Source organism: Drosophila biarmipes, chromosome 2L (assembly GCF_025231255.1).
Source record: "Drosophila biarmipes strain raj3 chromosome 2L, RU_DBia_V1.1, whole genome shotgun sequence".
Lineage (NCBI taxonomy): Eukaryota > Metazoa > Arthropoda > Insecta > Diptera > Drosophilidae > Drosophila > Drosophila biarmipes.
The window spans coordinates 249,567-268,699 of record NC_066612.1 but is presented as its reverse complement, the minus strand read 5'-3'; the positions used below and the strand labels follow the sequence as shown (position 1 = coordinate 268,699).

Genomic DNA, 19,133 nt, shown 5'->3' with positions numbered 1-19,133 from the left:
TATCCCTGAAATGCATACAATCTTTCATCGTAGGCTCACTGAGAACCCCAACTACGAAGTGGATCCAAAGTGGCTAGAACAGATGCAAAATCCCATGTCAGCACCGTCACCCAAACCTACATCAATGGACAGCAGCTACGGCTCCTCGGCAGTTAAGTCGCACGGCGGTCGGCCGTCGTCAAACTCGAGTAACGCCTCATCCTCGTCCCACACCCAGCAACAGCAACAGTCATCCTCAGCTCAATCGCCAGCCGGAGGGAACTCTGGCAGCTCCAAGAAGTCATCCCGCCAGCAAACGGCTGCATCAGCTGCCCTGGATCAAGCTGCTTTACAATTTGGCTCCCTCGCCGGTCTGAACCCCAGCCTGCTGGCCAATTTACCCGGACTAGGAGCGTTTGATCCCAAGAATCCACTGGCTGCTTTTGATCCGAAGAACCCGCTGCTATCCATGTCGTTCGGAGGAATGCCCGGAATGGGTAATATACCAGGACTAGGTAACTTGAACAACATGAACCTGTTTGCCAGTTTGGCGGGAATGGGAGGATTGGGAAATCTGGCGGGGATGGACACCCAGTCGCTGGCTGCGCTTATGGCTGCTGCCGGACCAACTCTTGGCGGATTGACTGGTGCGTCCGGAGGAGCGGGTTCCGGTAAGAGCCAGTCGCAGTCACAGTCGGGTGGTGGCTCATCCGCTGCTTCCTCATCCTCCTCGGCCAGTAAGAAAAAGCAACAGCAACAACAGCAGCAGCAGCAGGCGCAAAATGAAGCCGCTCAATTGGCGGCTGCCATCAGCGCTAGCACTGGAGGATCGTCTGGCGGGGCTGGTGGCAAGAACGCAGCAGCTTCTGCGTCCCAATTAGCTGCAGGATTTCCCTTCCTATTTCCTAATCCGTCGTTGCTGTATCCGCCCATGGGATTAGGTGGCCTAAATCCATATTCACTGGGATCCAGCGGTCTTGGTTCCGCATACGATCAGCTGGCCCAGCAGTATAACCTGCTAAATGGAGCCACCTCATCCGCGTCGAACACAAGCTCAACACAGTCAAAATCCCATCAATCGCAATCGAAGTCCAGTCAGTCGAGAAACGCCACAGCAACTGCCAACTCAGCAGCAAGTCTAATGAATGCCATGGCCAGTATGGGTGGTGGTGCTAGTACAGTGACCACTCCCTCAACCTCAGCATCCGGATCCGGACGTGGAAGGCAGTCAAGCAGCAGAAGCCAATCCCAAACAACACCCACAGCGGCAGACATGGCTCAACTGAGCAGTTTACTCATGCCAGGTGCGGATCCGCATCTTCTTGAATCGCTGAGCCGCATGAGCAACATGGATTTGGCGCAGGCCACTCGTTTGATGAGCTCCCTAGGAATGCCGCCACTTCCCGGAACCCCAAGCTCTTCTGGAGCAGGTAACTCATCTTCGAGCAAAAGGAGTAGTCAAGCAGCTAGTGAAGCCAACGCTCAGGCCAAGGAACAGCAAAAGTGGTTTGAGAGCCTGGCCCGCGGAGCACTGCCCACAGATTTGGCCGCCCTGCAGGCCTTCTCGCAGGGTAAAATGCCTTCGACGTCCGGCTCAAATACGGGAACATCCACTTCCTCAAGTAAGAGTTCGAAAGCTGCTGCAGCAGCGGCGGCGGCGGCCGCACAACTGCCACAAATCCCTGGAATGTCCAGTGATTTTTCACAGGCCTTCTTGGCTGAGATGGCTGCCCAGGCGATGGCTGCTGCTGGAGGATCCTTGCCACTGAGTGGTCCTGGTTCTTTAGCCAGTTTGGCCGGCCTAACTGGGGGCTCTGCAGGAGGTGCCGGTGGAGGAAGTTCCTCCACCTCAGGAAGCGGCAGCCACTCGTCATCGAAACGACAGCGTGAGCAGGATGCCTTCAAACAACAGATGGACTATTACACGAAGACCCTGGGCCTGGGATCGGGAATCTCGCTGATACCTACCTCCTCGGCGGGAGGATCGTCTGCATCCTCCAGTTCAGCAAACGCAGCAGCAGCTGCCTATGCTGCAGCTTTAGATGCAGAGCAACAGCATCAACAACAACAGAAGGCGCTATCCAAACGCTCACGTGCTGATATGCACCCCACCAAGGAGGAACTGGCTGCGGCAGCGCTGGCTGCAGGTCTTCCTTTAAATCTTGGAGCCAGCATGAGCAGCATAGAGAAGAGTCTAAGAGGCGGAAACAGCTCCAGCAGCAGCTCCACGCCAGCGCCCATGTCTGCGGAGCAGGATAAGGTCACGTTGACTCCCCTTAATGCCTCTGGAGGTGGATCAGGCTCCTCCTCTAGCTCAGCGGCTGCTGCGGGTCTGGCTGCAAATCTGCCAAGTCAAACCACCATAACCATCGCTCCTCCCATCAGCAGCGGAGCTAGCACTAGCAGCGAGCGTTCCGAGCGCTCCGAGTCGCGCATCTCGCTAACCATCACTAATGCAGCAGACGCAGCTAAACTACCGCCTCCCTACGAAGAAGCGGATGAGTTGATCATACAACCCATACTAAAGAAGCCGGCAGCTGCGAATCCAGGCAGCAGTCATGGCGGAAGCGTGGAGGATTTGGACACTGCTGGGAATACATCAGCGGCTAATCTCAGTGGCTCATCCTCCAGTTCCGCGGCGGCCGCAGCGGCGGCAGCAGCGGCAGCCGAAGAGAACCGTCGCTCCTCAAATCGCCTGAAGCGTCCGAGGTCCGGAAACGAACAGGGATCCGGTTCTGTAGAAGGTCAACCGCCCGAGAAACGACGGGAGCTGCGATCCACTCGACACACCCGATCCTCGGCGGATGCCAGCACGCTAAATCTTTCTACTGGAAGCGAGTCAGGTGCGGAGGAACGGAACGAATGAGTATTGCGCAGATCCGAGCGCCAGCGCTAGCAGGATGACACGGCTCCTCCGAAGGGCAGGAGAAAATCACGTGGAGGAGGAGCTACCACCACAACTAGACAGGCACCACAACAACCGGAGCAGAAAATCAAGGACAGGAAGATGACGAGAAACAAGTTGCAGAAGCGAATGCAAACTAGATCGAGGCGAAGATTGAATGCTAGACTAACTGTTACCACTAGATCCCTTAAGCATAAAGTTGTGTAAAGTATAAGAAGCATATATAAACTATATATAGAGGTAAGGAGCCTATGCAGAGAGAGTGGATGGGGGCTTGTCGCAACGCTCTGCAATTCGACACTGCTGCAACTCCGTCTGAATTAAAGGGCTCGGCGCCGTCCCCAGCTGATGGCTAAATTAAGTTCCATCTGCTGCATGAATGGAGCTTGATGGGTCAATCGCTTCCCTCCCTCTGGCTGCTTAAATATTCATACAGTTACGAACATAATTAAAAAGCGCTTATAATTTAATGTAACGAGAGATGCAAGTGCTGCTGCATAAAGATTATCCGTTTAAATTATTGCAACCACACATAATTGATAAGCGACAGCAAGAATGTTTACATAATAGACTACATCCATACATAACAAGACGAGACACAGATACTTGGGTTTCCTGCGCTGTCCTCACACATGCAACGTCTCTATATGATACCTGTACATAATTTATAATCTTTAAATGGCTCTCGCATTGCTTAACCGTTTTTAATATAGTAAGGCACCATGTACCCTCATACTGAATCATTTTCCACAATTCCACCAGCCACTATGTTGTATTGTATACTGTACTCTCTACTCTCTCTGTGTGTCACACGACAACTGCGTGTAATTTTGATAATTTTAATTTTGTAATTAGTGAATGTGAAAGGAGTGGAATGCTGAAGGCAAGAAACAATCGTTCAGACGTGTATTTTAATTTCATGTAATTGTAATTTGTATGTTTTAAATGCACTCGTGCGACCCATGAAGAACAAAATCCCACAAGCAGACCTGCCGCATAACAAAACAAATGGAAAATGTTTATTGAAAAATAGAATTTTTTAATTAAATCAATTTTAATGTAATTGAGAATCGGAGAATATGAATCTTGCACGTTTGCGCAGCAATGCTATAACAGGGCATTTCGCAGAACTATTCAGTTGAGAGAACGAAATTACGGATATCTTTTGCTCGCACTTTACGAGAACAATTCATTAGAGACTTACAAAGCCACACACAAAACAGAGAAGAAGCAAAACACACAACCAACATATATTGCATACTTAACTTGTAAGTATAACTCTTAATTAAAATTATGATATAACTGCAGAACAACAGACAAACGCAAAACATCAACCAGAAGGAGCAACTACAGCAACAACAGCAAGTAACAAGCGAGCATCAACTATTGATATTGATGATAAATAAATATATGAAAAATAAATTTAAAAAATTAAAACAAAGTGTGAGTTATCATTGGATCAAGAAGACGAATGAATTACGGAAGAAGAAGCAATGAATTTCATTGGATGGAAGAAGAGAATGGTTGCCATCGGTTGGGAACGTACCAGTTCAAGGGCGTTGAAGGTAAGTTCAAATTTGTATGGGGTGCACAACCTCGGCAAGGCCTTATTGAAAATCATTACTAACTGACCAAACTTCAAGATTTAAACCACTTCGACTGTGCGCCATTAATGAAATTGATCAAAGTGCATGATAGTTGCACCCTCTCGATTCCACTTTGACGACTTGCCATACCGTTCTTCAGTGATTTTTTTATGTTGACGCCCCTCATATAATATTTCCCAAAAAAAGAAACTATTCGTACTTTTCGTGTGCAATTCGGTGTTGTATTTGGATTTACTACGCATTTCTAATGTTAATCGATGTGTATGCACAGTAATTGAGTAAACTTAGAAAAAGACAACAAAAGCTGCGCGTGTAAACTCTGTTGACCCAATGGACATCTTAAATGTTTCGAGCTCGACAGAAACGAGAACTAAGTCTAATATATATTGAAAATGTGTTTTGGTATACTTAGGGGTGATCGAATAGGGGATGTAATTTTCCGTTTGGGTGAGGGAAGAACTTACAATAATTACAAAAACGTACAAATATGTATAATATACAATATATAAATCTGTGTATCAGCAGTTAAAGCACTTGGCCCGCTTCGCTTTGCTTCGATGCGTTGGTAAACTTTGAGTCTTAGAGTCTAAGATAACACTGCCCTGCAAGTAAGCTTTCGTTTTACAAAAAACATAATTTTTTGGGTTGTTCGTGTTGAACACGAAAAATTGATATTTTTGAGGTTGATAAATTCGGTTTCCCGAAGGATCCAATTTTTAACATGAAATTTATGTGATAACACTTGAAAGATTTGAGGCTCAATGGGCAACCCAAACATTTTCGTGTTTGCAAACAATCTTGAAGGGCAGTGTAACTTGCGCATGCTTTGCCAAGGGCTTTTGGCTTCGTTTTTTCTAGGTGTCCAATGGAAGGGTTCCCATTCGAACTAGTGAAACGTCAGAAAGAGGGATCGTTCGCAGGCCTCCTCCAGTAAATGCTGCTGGCGGAGCTTTTCCTCGGGAGTGAGTTCCCTTACTAGCTCGTCGAAGCCATCATCAGAATAGGCCGGCTCCTCATCTACCACGCCTCCGTCCACCTCCTCGCCGGCGGCGGTTGGCAGAAGTGGCTCTCCTATGATGCAGCGGATGTCATTAGGAAGTGTTTCGGAGGCCTTGAGCTGCAGGTAAATTGCCTCAGCCACCTGCAAGGTCTTTTGGACATCTACATTTCCAGATAGCTCGTTGACATGCTTCAGGATCTCTGTAAACTCATACTGGCTCTCTATTATCACGCTCGTCTCCTGATCCAGGATGGCCACCGAGAAGAGCAGGTGAAAATTGGGACATGGCAGCCGTGTCCACAGACACTCCCACAACTTAAGGACGTCCTCGTTGCTCAGCTCCCGTTTGTACCACACCAGTAGCCATCTGAAGCAGAAGTACATGTTGTCCGAGTCGTGGGATCGCATGTAGTTGAACAGCGGAGCATTGGCAAACTCGATCAGGCGACGGACCTGGGCGAACTGAGTCTTCATGCCCGCCTGGTCCATGTCAAAGTTGGTGAACACCAGCTCCATGAAGCCCACGAAGCACCAGAAGGCATCCACCTCGTTGACCTGAATCTCCAAAATGGGCGCAAGCAGATCGGACATTCCCTGAACATAGCCAAGATCAAAGTTGTACATCACGTAGGTCATTAGGATGCCCTGCAGCAGAGCTAGATTTGGATTATCCTCGCCGGCGAAAAACTGCAGCGACCGATCTGTGCGCTTCACGTCCTTTTCGATCTGGCACTTGCGCTCCCGATAGCCGCAAAAGTTCGATTCCTGGACCGTCGTCATGGCCAGCCACTGGGCCTTCATGTTGTAGTACTCAATTGACTTTTGCTTACGGCGCTCGATCCGCTCCAGCTGGGTATCGGACCACTGATAATAGTTAAGGAGGAACTTCCACACCTCTGCTCGCAAGCTGTGCACGATGCCGCCACGGAAGATGATCTCCCTGATGCGGACGCTGTCCGAAATTCGACCGTCAGGCGTCTGGAACTCCAGCCACTGTGTCTCGGTGAGAGGAGGGCCTGTAAAAGAAGGGTAAGTCATTGAGTTCATATAATTTGGATTCTGAATATAGTATTTTCAACGGTATGGTCTTCCTGATAGAAGTTACATTACCAATGAAATTACCATAAGGGTGCGAGATTTTTACAATCAAGTCAACCTCTCGTTAAGATAAGAACTAACGATAAGTAACTCACCTCGCTCAACCCGCTGGCGATCTGGCAAATTGTTGACTATTTTTTCATCGTGAGCATTTAGGTTCTCCAGCTCACTGTCGGCCGGGGACTTGTCCGCACTGCCCCCACGACTCTGTCCGTTCGAGGAACAGGCACTATTGGTGCTTCCACTTAGTCCTATGATTTGGTAGTTGTCCGGCGAGGTCTGGCGGTCGCCGGAGATCATTGCTCCTGGCCGGGCTTTGGGAGAGCGCTGGAAAGGCGGCTGCACGTAATCGGGAATGTTGCCTAGGAACCCGGCTAGCTTGTTGGGCAGCCAGCTTTCGCGCGGCAAGTGGCTGGCCTTGATCTGACCGATGTCAAGCTCGGCAAACGTCTTTCTCAGTTTCTGGTTTTCGGTGGTCAGGATGGCGTACTCTTCGCCGCCACTGCGACTGGTCTCGGCGGACTCGATGAAGTGTTGATCGCGCATGGAGCGCACAAAGAGGTCAGCGTTCCCGTGCTGGAAGAAAAACTCGCTGTGCAAGCCACCGGCTCCTTTGCGTATAAACCGGATGGTCTGGCCGCGATGGCGAACCTCAACGGTGGACAAATCGTCCAGCTGGGCGCGCATGACCCGCGAGCGGTTGGGCGCCCCGCCACTCGGTTCGCTGGGCTTCGTGTTGAAGGCACGGCACTCGGAGGTGGTGCGAGTGCGCCCGGAAATTCTGTCCACCAGCGCCCAGTCGCCCTGGTCCTGGCTATCGTCCGCGATCATGATGCTGTCGTTGGGCTGCCACTCCAGCAGCAGTCTCCTGCGTGGCAGATCCGCGGAGGTCCGCGAGTACTCCACCAGGGAAAGGGAGCCGCTCGTGTTCAGGTCGGCGATGTGCTCCGCACTGGCCTTCTTCAGCAGCACGCCGTCGTGGGTGAACAGGATCTGTGGAGGTCGAGTCCGAAAACACGTAATGGCCCCAATAAAATCATGAGTCAGGCGAAAACAAGAAACTGAACAAGGGGCGAGTCCGAGACACTTACGTTGCCCGTCCCCTGCGGAGGCAGACTCGGGACGTCCTCCTCGGCGGAGGACACTTGCGACTCGCTCAGGACGCCCAGCTGCACCTGTTGACAACGGTCGTAGCGCACCGATTCGTTCATGGCTGCCGGCGATTTTTCGAGTTCTATTGTCCAATTAACCCTGCGCTGCGCTATTACGTTTCAGATATAAACAATTGTCCAGCGAAAGGTGCTAAATTTAACCGCATTACTTGCCAGCGTTCGCTGGTATTTTTTAAGAAGCGCAATATGGTTGCATTGACTTGGTTTTCCTAAGTCCGGCCACTCTAGAAATCAAACACTTGTACATAGTTCTGTGAGCAGCAGCCAACAAAATTGGGTTTTCAGCCAAACGCTTATAGCATTGGTTGCATGCTGCAACAACCAGAAATATATTTCTGACTCCCTAAGCAGAACACAAAACAACAATGCGGAACTCAAATTAAACATGTAACATTCAAAAGGTTGTGCGCAAAAACGAAGTCGTAGTGTTGGAAAACACTAACTTTGGTGGTATTTTAATAAGAATTAAATTAATACTGAAAAATGGAAATACCGCGAAAATGTCCTAAAAAAACCTGAATCGATGTTTTATATTTGCTTAAAGAAACAAAAGAAAACAAAGTGTATAAAGTTATAGAGTGAGCGCCAATTTATAAACATCCATGCGTCGATGCGTACTTTCTTCCAATGTGGTCCTCCTTAAAGAATAATGAGCTTGAAGCGTAAACACACATTTCCCCTGGAAGGCGACGATCACCAGGAGAACGATCCGGATCGTGAGGCTCCAAGGACTAAGCAGCTCATTACATCGACCGCCCTCAATCCACCAAGAGCCAATGAGAGGAGTTCTTTGTCCAGGTTTAATTCATCCTGGATGGCTCTCCAAAGGAGCGAAACCAGCAGAAGTCAACCGTATTCTCCCGGAAACACCAGTGTTTTATCATGTTCCCAACTTCTGAACACCAGTTGGCCGGGAACGAAGCGACGAGCCAAAGCCTTGCCCCTTGTGGTCCAGAAATCCTCAAGGCCCCCTCCCTTGGCCAAGAACGTGGAGCTCAACGCAACCTCTTCATTCCATACCCCTGGGGAAACGGCCAATGGTAGAAGCCTTTTGCTGGAGTCCGCATCCTCTCATCGCAGAAACCATCCCAATATATTTGATCTAGCCTGGCAGGCTATGAAAAGGACCGGAACTAGCAGCAGTCAACTAGATTATAAGGAAAACAATACATCCTCATCATGTTCACAGCTCCTGAACGCCAGTTGGTCGGAATCCTCTCCGGTTATCAAACTCGTGCCGGATGAAAGCCCCAAGCAGTACTTGCCAATTACCCCGAAAGTGAATTTGAAGCAAAATCAACGCTGTTTAAGGGGAGGCTATGCCGACGATTTTCGGCGGTTCCTGAAAAATGTGCGCATGGATCAGCGTCATATAAATGACAGAGTAGCCACCCACACAGTTCAAGTATTGGCTATATCACAGGAGTGCAGCCTTTCCATGGCTCTAGTCGCACCGGAAAGTGGTGGATCCAACTTTAATATTCTTCTTCAAAAGAAGCAGTCGGGGCTAGTAAAAGTTGGCTCTAGACTACAATTCTACCTGGATCCAAACACAAAGCCCATCCGGCTAAAAAACCAACAATTGGTTTATTGCCGTCCCCACAACATAAGTGTGCTATAAAGACAATCCTTATAACATATGCCATAGGAATAAGTCATAAAAGCCATAGAGCATGCTTTATGACCATTAAAAAAATAGCGTTGAGCTAGAGAGCCGATAGCGTTCGAAAATATGTCAACAAACAGTATGTTCCCCCAATTTGTCTTCTCGAATAGGACGCTGAAGTAAAACAACAACGAAATTCTATAAGTAACATGTCCACCGACTCAGCGCAACCCCAACGCAGAATAACCCATCAAGAGTAAAAGTAATTCGCAAACAAGCGAGCACGATCAATTTAGATTCTCGCTTCTCACCAATTTCCCATGACGAAAAACTGCGATAATTTTAAAAAAAGCACACATATCTAGTTGTGTTTTGTAAATAGATTTAAAGTGCCCCACTCGTATGATACATTGGTCTTCGATGCTCTTCGGGCTGTTTTGAAAACTTTCTCCGAGTTCAGTTTGCGCCACAACGTCGAGCGAAGCACAAACACTGTTCGCCTTTAAATTTCGGAATATCACGAAACAAATTCAGACAAATTTGAGCCAAAAACAGGTGGGTGCAATTATTATTGAAGAACCAAAGAGTTAAATGGCTTCAGTTCTTGAAGAGTTTGTAATAAATAATTGTAAACTAATTTTTGTGCTGACGAAAAATTAGTCAATAGTGTTAGGTTTGAATTATATAATTCATGTTACCACAATCGCCTCAAGATGTCAACAAAAGCGATGCATCCTCTGAGAATTTGGATATTTCCCAATAGTTTCCAAATGTCGGAGAAGACGAAAATGTCATTCAGGGGTCACGCCCACCAACTATGAAATACCTGGTCCCTGTCACACTCAGGAACTCGGATATAAATATATCCTCGTGCAGTTCGGCCAAGAAAAAACATGATTTGGCGAACTTATCAATGAATTTCTCAGATAAAACCGAAAGACAAGAAGCACAATTTCTCGCACCTTGGCATGAATAGGATTTTGGACTGCTGTAGGAGCGAGAACGTGCCCTTTACAGATTCCTACCTCTGTTACGAAAAGTAAACTTCTCCCTTGATTGCCGTGCTATCCAATTATTGCTCTCGATCTCTCCCGCTCTAGGCGTGAGCAGCCAAAATATTTATTCTGTTCGCTTGAGAGCAGGAATATAAGGAAAACAGCCTCAGAGCCAAAAAACATGAAAATCGGTAGGCCAGAAATAGCGCCACCCACTGAAACTGAATTGACTTACAGGGTATTTTTAAAAACTATGCGATGAGCCATGGTGTGCCAGCTCTTTATTCACACTCTTTGTTTTCAGACCGTCATGGAGAAGTCAACGCGGCCGAAGCGAAACCGTCGTCACAGCAGGTGGGATGGTTTTGGCAAACAATGTAGGTACTCATGTATTTAACTATCTATGAACTTTTCCAGACGCGCCTGGCCTCCGGAGGATCTTCAGCCTCCTACACGAGCCACCAAGCGGCTGTTTACGCCCGACATCAAGAGGATGCTGAAGGACTGGCTGATTCGTCGCCGGGAGAATCCTTATCCCAGCAGGGAGGAGAAAAAGCAGCTTGCTGCGGAGACGGGTCTGACCTACACCCAGATTTGCAATTGGTTCGCGAACTGGCGCAGAAAGCTGAAGAACTCGGAGCGGGAGAAGGCCAAGAAGTCGTGGGGTCACCTGATCAAGAACTATAACCACAATGCGAGGGGCAACGTGGAGCAATTCAGCATCTCGTCGGAGGATAGTATTTGGGAAGAGGAGGTGCACTCGTGTCGCGCGGAGGATGACGAAGGCGACGATGACGACGAGTTGTCCAGCCACAGCACTGGCAGCGATGGCAATGCCAACAATGAATCCCTATCCCCGTATCAGCCCAATTTTTATGTGGAATCAACGAGCTTATCCGATCGAATACCGATTTTGTCCGAAGTGCAGATGGGGGGCAGAGCGAAGTACAAGCACCAGATGATGGAAAAGTACCTGCGGGATAGTTCCAAGGCGGAAGCGGCCAGTCAACCGGGCACGCAACTCAACAAGTGGCTGGAGAGTGCGGCGAAATTTACGCCCAACAGGAATAACTATCACATCGAGTGGAATACGAGCAGGTAACCCAGTTCATAACTACCAGGGCTCAATGTGACATTTAATCCTCTTAGTTCCAGGCAGAAAAGCAGCAGTAGCAGTAGCTGCGGGCAAGCGATATTCGCAAGTGAAGTAACTGCTCGCAGTGACCGCTTCGTGCTCCATCACAAGGACGAACTGGACGCTGCGGAGGCCTTAGCCAACCTCGCCTTTAACTGCAGGCAGCGCTGGCACCATACCATCACTTCCTGAGCGACACTCGAAGAATCCACAACGACGCCATCATTCCAGCAGAAGTTTTAGGCCCCGTTGGAAAAGTGCAATCTAGTCATATGGGCTGTCTGGTTTTTATTTTTAAGTTTCTTGGCAGTGGATTGAAAAGTGTACATTTTTAAGTTAGCACATTTAATCAACCTGCATCTATGAAAGTGAGAACCTGATCGTGCCGAAAGTCAACGAATATTTAGCAGCTAGCTTAGAGTGAAAGACAAATGGTAACAGTTTCGATTTTCTTGTTATTTAACAAACTTGTTTCACTTGGACTCCTCCGTGGACTCAGCTGCCGCCTTCTTTTTTGCATGGACATCGAGGACTTGCACGAAGCTGTTCTGATGGGCCTGCAATTGCTGGACAAGATGACCAGATGCCTGGTTGAGGGTCTGGACCAGTTGTGCCTGCGCCGCCTGCAGGCCTGGCATCTGGGCGTAGGCCACCAGCTGGTTCCTGCTGACCAAGGTGTCTTCCACGATGCCGCCCAGGAGGACCATTTGCGGCACCTTACGGGTGATCCTCAGCAGGGTGGCTGTCCTCTGCTGGTCCGGGGAGAATACAATGCAATGGTTGGAGTGGAACAATGGCAGGATGGCCTCGTAGCGAGTACCTTTTACTGCCTGGGCGATGATCTTGCTGCCGTAGGACTTGAGGTGCAGGTTCTGTTTGTGCAGTTGAACGCGGACGCGGAATATCTCGTCGGCTGTAATGGAGTTCAGGTGGAAGACGGCAACCAGACGGGAGTGGTCCAGCCAGTTGCGCACTTCGCGTGCGATGATCTCGTTGTAAGGGTTCTCCAGCTGCTGCTGCGTGCGCTCCTCACGTGTTTTGAAGCAACTCTTGGCCTTATGTGGCTCCGGATATTTCGGATGGGTGACGGCGATGACGCGGGCACGCTCGTAGTGTGGCTCCTTTGGTCGCTGTATATTGATCTTGCCCCTGAAGCGGAGGAACTGCAGCGCCGGAGTGCTGGTTTTGGTCAGTGGAAGGCCTGGAAATCATGGAACAACCCAAAAATAAGTAAACATTTAACACATGTACATAGTTACACAACAAATATCTTGCGGCGGGTGAATCCCACCAAAAATTAATAGACAAGCGGGTTAGCTTACTCTTCTGTATTAGGCTCGCCATGCTTTAACTCCCGTATTCCTGAAACAAGCTATATCTGTTATTTTCTTTCAATTTAATTATTTATTTTAACAAACAATTCAATAGGTGAAACAAAAACAGATGAGAACGCGGCGCTGCCACTCTGTCAAATCAATTTTTGAAATGCGCCATCTATGTTTAGGCGATGCCAGACCGATATTATATAAAAGCAGATTTGCTTAATCGATTACCGATGCCAAAGAACATCGGACGTCAGCGCGCCCACACAGATGGCGCTTTGCGACGTAGCTTCGTATTTTACATGTAAATAACAATGTAAAGTTCCTCGATAGAAATGTGGAAGGTGCCTTTTTTTGTGGAAGTTGTCTTTTCTGAAATGTTAATCGTTTACATAGCGTTTACAGAATGGAGGTAAATAAAATGTAAATCTGCTTTACTTTACTTAACGGGTTAAACGCTTAATCTGTATGCCGTCCTCTTCAATTTAACATAATACTTAGTAATTATAATAATATAATAAAATATATAATTAATTATAATAATAATGTTTGTTTATTGAGCGTGACACGATGTATATAAAATGGTACACATTTTTGGTAGATGGTACGGTTTGTTACACATCCATTTTACACGAGTTATACATGGATTCTACACGAATTCTAAATGAATATTACATGACTTGTACATGAATTCTTCATGCATTTTACATAAATTCTATATGCATTTTACGTAAAGTCTACATGAGCTTTTCTGTAATTTAGCAATATTATTACATTATAGGTTTATTGAAGACACACGTTGCATTTAATATGGGATACAATTTTGGTACATGGTAAGGTATGGTATACATAATTTCTAAATAAATCTTACATCAATTTTACATGATTCTAAACGAAAAATACATACATAGATTCTACACGAATTCTATATAAATTTTACACAAATTTTACTTGAACATTACATGAATTTTACAAAAATTTGACATTAATTACATGAATTCTACATGAATATTACATGAATTCTACATGAATTTTACATCAATTATACAAGAATTCTACATGAATTCTACATAAATTCTACATGAATTTTACATAAATTCTACATGAATTCTACACAAATTTTACTAAATGTACTAAATTTTACTAAATGTACTAAATGTACTAACTGTACTAAATGTACTAAATGTACTAAATGTACTAAATGTACTAAATGTACTAAATGTACTAAATGCACTAAATGTACTAAATGTACTAAATGTACTAAATGTACTAAATGTACTAAATATACTAAGTGTAAAATTCATGTAGAATTTATGTAAAATGCATGTAGAATTTATGTAAAATTCATGTAGAACTTATGTAAAATTCATGTAGAATTTATGTAAAATTCATGTAGAATTTATGTAAAATTCGTGTAGAATCCATGTAAAATGCATGTAGAATTTATGTAGAATTCATGTAGAATTTATGTAAAATTCATGTAGAATTTATGTAAAATTCATGTAGAATTTGTGTAAAATTCATGTAGAATCCATGTAGAATTGTATGTAAAATTCATGTAAAATACATGTAGAATTTATGTAAAATTAATTTAGAATTTATGTAGAGTTCATGTAGAATTTTTGTAGAATTCATGTAAAATGCATTTCGAATTAATGTAATATTTATGTAGAATTCAAGTAGAAATTATTAGATATTCATGTAGAATTCGTGTAAGACTAGTATAAATTCATGTAGAACTCATGGAGAATTCGTGTAAAACTAGTGTAAAATTCATGTAGTCTTCATCTAATATTCATGTATAAATTATGTAGCATTTATAAAGAATTCGAGTAGAATTCATGTAAAATTTATGTATAATGCAACTCGAATTTTTGTAAAATGCATGTAATATTTAAGTAGAATTTATGTAACATTTATGTAGAATTCGTGTAGAGTCCATGTATGTATTTTCGTTTAGAATCCTGTAGAATTATGTATAACATACCTTACCATGTACCAAAATTGTATACCATATTAAAAACATCCTGTGACATTCAATAAACCTATAACGTAATAATAATGTTAAATTACAGAAAAATTCGTGTAGAATTCGTGCAAAATTGATGTAGAAATGATGTATACCACACCTTAAGATTTACCATTTTAATTGTATATCGTGTCACTTTCAATAAACATATGTAATAATTATGTTAAATTACAAAAAAATGAATGTAGATAAAATTAAGAAATCGGTTGGAAGCTCCTTTTAAGGAATTTTTCACTGCTTTTTTTGGTCGTAGTTCAGCTAAAAAGAGTTCCTGAGGCCACAGACTGACTTTGTTGTGCAGATATTAACCCCAGCTAACAATGTACAGCACTTTTTGAATCCCATAGCACTCTACAAACACATTACTACTCTCTTAAATTCAAATTCCAAGAACGCCCAAAACTACTGCATAGGTATAGAATTTATTTAATTACAGTTATAACATTAACATCTATATATATAATGTATATATGTATGTATAAGTTGCATTTCGCTATGGGGTTCGATTTTGTTTTACGGGCCAAGAAACCTATAGAATCTGAAGGGCGAAAATAAAAACAAAACCAAGTGTAAGAAATAAGTGTAATTTAATCGGATTCTTCAAAGTAACTTAGAAAATAACTAAAGTCTCTTAAATCATACAACTTATACATTAACATATGATTAACAGCGCTTCATCTGTTTCAACTTGAAAATTGTGTTTTCTTTGCTGCTTATTTCGCTTTTTTTCTTTTTCTTTATCGATTTCTATTTCTGGGTGACCAATTGCTGAATTGATCTGTTATCTCGTATCTTTAAATTTGTTATATAATGTACAGTTTGTTTCTCTTTAGTTTAGTTTTAAAACATACAACTAAATACGAGCTAAACACTAATTAAACTGTATTTACATTTCATATTTGTTAGAGTCTAAATAATTTAAATATTTTACAGTTGTGTTTTGTTTTCTTTTCTTTTACTCGGTTTTTCTTTTTCATATTATCTTTTCGGTCACAAAATTTACAAGTCGTGTGAAAACTTACGATTTAGTTTAAGGAGTGTTCAGAGAGGGTACTATATAGGTTATTGTATCATATTGTGAAGGGTATGTTTATGTGTAAATGTTCTTGTGGGGTGTCAGCATAAAGAAGGCCCAGAAACTGCCCAACATTGTACAAAGTTTCGCGCTCAATAACTAATAAGTGGGGGAGATCGTAACGCCTAAGTTTAGATGTAGACCAGTGATTTTTAGATTTCGTTTTGTGGCAGTGGTGGTGGTAATAAAAAAATATAAAATAGAAACAAAAGGTAGGAAATAACAAATAAAATTACCGTCCGCGTCGAGTCGGAAACTATCAGGATTTGTAAGAGAATAGAAGAAACTCTGGTGCAGAGCGAAAGTAGCAACACGAAATAAAACGTGTCTTAACTTTAAAGTATTTGGCTTAAAATATTGATTATAATTAAATACGCGTCTAGATAATGTTATGTAATGCATAATGTATGTGTGTGTATGCTATCGTAGGAAAGCCTCTGGGCGCATCTCTAAACCTAATTGTGCTCAACAGCATGGGCGACAGTCCCATCTAGTGTTCTTTGGGTCTATGTCAGGCCCCGTGTACTAGTTTTATAGGAAGGCATACCATAGAGCCAAGGAACCGATCTGTCTAAAATAAAACGTCTGGTCGTTCGGGGCGGAAACTTTGTATAACGCGGAGCAGTAACTTTCCTATCGAAGTAGTCGAAAGTTATACACCAATTAAAACTTAATCGTGTTAGGGATAGGATCGGATATTAATATTATGTATGGGTAGTAGTATGCATAGTACAGTAAACAGTTAATATGTTGTAAGCTTTCTTAAACATTTCTTTCAATTTGCATGTGTAGGTGTTCGTGTTTTTTACGTGTTTCTTTCATTTTAAATTAAGCAAAAATAAAACTTTCTTTCTTGAGATCAAACTTAACGATACTTTGCAAGCTTTTTGTTAATGTTTTTAAATTAGGGAGAGTTAAATAATTAATTTTGACAAATATTCATCGTTTTGCTTCAGCTTTCAAAGTGTCGGAATTTTATGGGATTTTTCGCTTTGTTTGAGTCTCTTGCGGGTCTCTTTACGGTAAGATGTGATCTTGGCCTCAATGTTCTTCTGCTTCTCTTGCATTTGTTTATTCAATAAAGTTTGCATCTTGTTTCAGCTTGTTAAAGTTCTTTTTGTATCGTTTTGCTTTGCTTTTTTAAACTTTTGCTTGTTTAATCGCTATTTAAAATTACTTAAAATACTAGAAGAGCGTATCTTGTTTTTGATGGTTTAATTTTTCTTTCTGGTTTACTTTTTGCAGTTGTATTTTTCTGTGGGTTTTAAAATCCGGTTGTTTTTAGGCCTTTCTCTTCAATTTGTTTTGTTTTATCAGTAAGTAGCCTGTTCTGCGATTTATACAGTGGCAATGACTATCAGGAGGTGTGCCAACTCGGACACGCGATTCTTGAGATCTGGAGCAGCCCGCTCCAGGTTCTCGTTAGCAAAATCGCATGCCGGGAAGATGTGCACAACGTAGGCCGCCTGCTCGCTGCCTGGAATTGGTATGTTTACAATGCCGGCGGCCATTTTCTGTTGCAGGTAGGTGATAAATCCGGTCTGAAGGTTCCTTGAATGCTGAAGCACATCGGCGTGATCTCTTCCGCATGGCAAAGCCAAAAGCATGCAATGCTCCTTGTCAACCTAAATTTTAAATAAGATGATTTTATTTTTGCACAATTTACCAATAGCTACATCGTATATCTTTACATACCTGCATCTTCTTGGCGACTCCTTCCAGCTGTGTCTGCTCCAGTCGCATTCTCTGCGCAATCCTGAGCAACGGGGTATTGGTCTCCACCAAACTGGGAAGCGACGCTCTTGCTACATTCGGGTTTCCGTGCACAAAGTGCATTTGGACAGCGGCCTGATCAGTTTTTAGGGCCAGTAAACCCTGCCACATTACTGGATAGCGTTGCAGAAGAGTGACCAGCGAATCACCCGGAGGTGGAGCCATGGCTGGTGGAGCCTGCTGGGTGACCAGTTCCATACCAGCGTGCAGAGCAGGTTGTAGATGCTCCTGCTGTTGCTTGACTGTAATTGCGAACATAACATTTTTATTAGCTATGACTGCATTACAAAGACTAATGGTCAGTTTACACTTACCGACAGCTGCGATCATAGACATGCGGTCCAGATCATCTAACTGCATTTCCATTGCCTTGCCTGGGTGAAGGTGGGTTCCCGGCTGCACGTTGCCATCGCGTCCAATAAATGGACTTCCGCTGGAGACAGGTGGCATTTGTTGTGGCACCACCACGCTAATAGAAGCTGTTGGTCTATGGGCCGGCGGCGGCTCGAGCTGTAAGCCACCACTCTCGTACAAGCCTCGCGATGCGATTTCGCTAAAGTGCGCCGGTGGAATGCGGGAATTGTGCACATAAACCTGCGCCATTTGCGGCGAGTCTGTAAACAGAAACATTTTAGGCGATACTAGGATTGGAAAATCACAAGGTTTTTAACTCTGAACACTTACCAGCTGCGGTGCGATCCTGAGGACTTTGCAAACTGTGTGGCACTGCGATGGTCCTTGGAGGGCCACTGCCGGGTCGTCTTAGCTCTAGCGGCGGACTGTTGCTCATCTTGTCATCGTAGTCGCCACCTCGCATCAAGTGGTGCTGGTAGAGCATAAAGTCCCTGGAAGCAGCCACTCCTCGATAGGTTGAATCGTTCTGGAAAATATCAATGACAAACAAATTATTGGTTAGATAAGCATTTACTCGTCTTATTTGTTTCAGTAAGGCTGCATGAGCCCAATTTGGTTACGCTACTTGAAAGCTCCGCAAGTAAAACTTGTGCATTACCGGTGTTATAGGCGATGCCTGCTGATGAGCAGGAGGCGGACTCTGGGTTCGCCGTCCACCGACATAAGCGCCCAGGTCGTGCTGCATCCATAGTTAGCAATTTCGATAGTAAATTTAGTTTATTGTTAGTATATGTGGTTAGTTCTCAAAAGTTTAGAATTCAAAATTAAGTTTCATACAAAAAAATCATAAATATGACACTAAAACTTGTTCAACATTTCAAAAACATTTTTAGTACGCTAAGTCGAAGGAAATATATTATTCTATTAATTGCTTACCAGACTTCCGTCAAAAGGTGGCACTCCGGTCATTCCGGGTGGTAAAACCAAGGGCGAAACTCTTGGCTGACCCTGCGGACTTATATTCGGTATGGCAGTGCGCAGCCCTGTAAAAATGTTGAAGTTAGCTGTGCTCTTGGTTTAGGT

The 19,133-nt window shown here is 44.3% G+C and overlaps 6 protein-coding genes across 27 annotated transcripts in view; 3 read left to right on the top strand and 3 right to left on the bottom strand.

Moving 5' to 3' along the window:
• LOC108036839 (mucin-19) overlaps positions 1-4,325 on the top strand; it is a 43,045-nt gene extending 38,720 nt beyond the window's left edge. For all 13 annotated transcript variants that reach the window (XM_050885130.1, XM_017113194.3, XM_017113203.3 and 10 more), the window contains one exon: positions 34-4,325. In XM_050885130.1, coding sequence (XP_050741087.1) covers positions 34-2,845 — 2,812 coding nt within the window. In that variant the 3' untranslated portion in view covers positions 2,846-4,325. The remainder of the gene's footprint in view (positions 1-33) is intronic.
• Positions 4,326-4,690: 365 nt separating this feature from the next.
• On the bottom strand, positions 4,691-7,892 carry LOC108036847 (TBC1 domain family member 17). Its single transcript, XM_017113217.3, has 3 exons — positions 7,681-7,892; positions 6,685-7,582; positions 4,691-6,507 (listed from the first exon to the last, which is right to left on the bottom strand). Exons 1-3 carry the CDS (start codon positions 7,798-7,800, stop codon positions 5,378-5,380), a joined length of 2,148 nt encoding a protein of 715 aa, XP_016968706.1. The 5' UTR covers positions 7,801-7,892; the 3' UTR covers positions 4,691-5,377.
• A 362-nt stretch (positions 7,893-8,254) lies between these two features.
• Positions 8,255-9,387, top strand: LOC108036848 (uncharacterized). The gene has a single exon (XM_017113218.3). The coding sequence runs from the start codon at positions 8,411-8,413 to the stop codon at positions 9,380-9,382; it is 972 nt and encodes a 323-aa protein (XP_016968707.1). The 5' UTR covers positions 8,255-8,410; the 3' UTR covers positions 9,383-9,387.
• Positions 9,388-9,786: 399 nt separating this feature from the next.
• LOC108036849 (homeobox protein Mohawk) lies at positions 9,787-11,937 on the top strand. 4 transcript variants are annotated; one of them, XM_017113221.3, is made up of 4 exons: positions 9,787-9,922; positions 10,667-10,716; positions 10,780-11,460; positions 11,512-11,937. In XM_017113221.3, exons 2-4 carry the CDS (start codon positions 10,673-10,675, stop codon positions 11,687-11,689), a joined length of 903 nt encoding a protein of 300 aa, XP_016968710.1. In that variant the 5' UTR covers positions 9,787-9,922; positions 10,667-10,672; the 3' UTR covers positions 11,690-11,937. The 4 variants fall into 4 exon arrangements, with proteins under 4 accessions (XP_016968710.1, XP_016968709.1, XP_016968708.1 ...); XM_017113220.3 differs by lacking the exon at positions 9,787-9,922 and adding an exon at positions 10,482-10,600 and having other exon boundaries at positions 11,518-11,937; XM_017113219.3 differs by lacking the exon at positions 9,787-9,922 and adding an exon at positions 10,482-10,600.
• Positions 11,771-13,014, bottom strand: LOC108036833 (39S ribosomal protein L10, mitochondrial). Its single transcript, XM_017113180.3, has 3 exons — positions 12,916-13,014; positions 12,820-12,859; positions 11,771-12,698 (listed from the first exon to the last, which is right to left on the bottom strand). The coding sequence occupies exons 2-3, from the start codon at positions 12,839-12,841 to the stop codon at positions 11,971-11,973; spliced, it is 750 nt and encodes a 249-aa protein (XP_016968669.2). The 5' UTR covers positions 12,842-12,859; positions 12,916-13,014; the 3' UTR covers positions 11,771-11,970.
• Positions 13,015-15,251: 2,237 nt separating this feature from the next.
• Positions 15,252-19,133, bottom strand: part of LOC108036838 (protein split ends) — a 56,225-nt gene continuing 52,343 nt past the window's right edge. For 5 of the 7 annotated variants that reach the window (XM_017113185.3, XM_050885340.1, XM_017113187.3 and 2 more), the window contains 6 exons: positions 18,987-19,093; positions 18,709-18,789; positions 18,381-18,576; positions 18,011-18,310; positions 17,619-17,938; positions 15,252-17,548 (listed from right to left, as the gene is read on the bottom strand). In XM_017113185.3, coding sequence (XP_016968674.1) covers positions 17,261-17,548; positions 17,619-17,938; positions 18,011-18,310; positions 18,381-18,576; positions 18,709-18,789; positions 18,987-19,093 — 1,292 coding nt within the window. In that variant the 3' untranslated portion in view covers positions 15,252-17,260. The remainder of the gene's footprint in view (positions 17,549-17,618; positions 17,939-18,010; positions 18,311-18,380; positions 18,577-18,708; positions 18,790-18,986; positions 19,094-19,133) is intronic. The other 2 variants (XM_017113189.3, XM_017113193.3) reach the window with 1 other exon arrangement.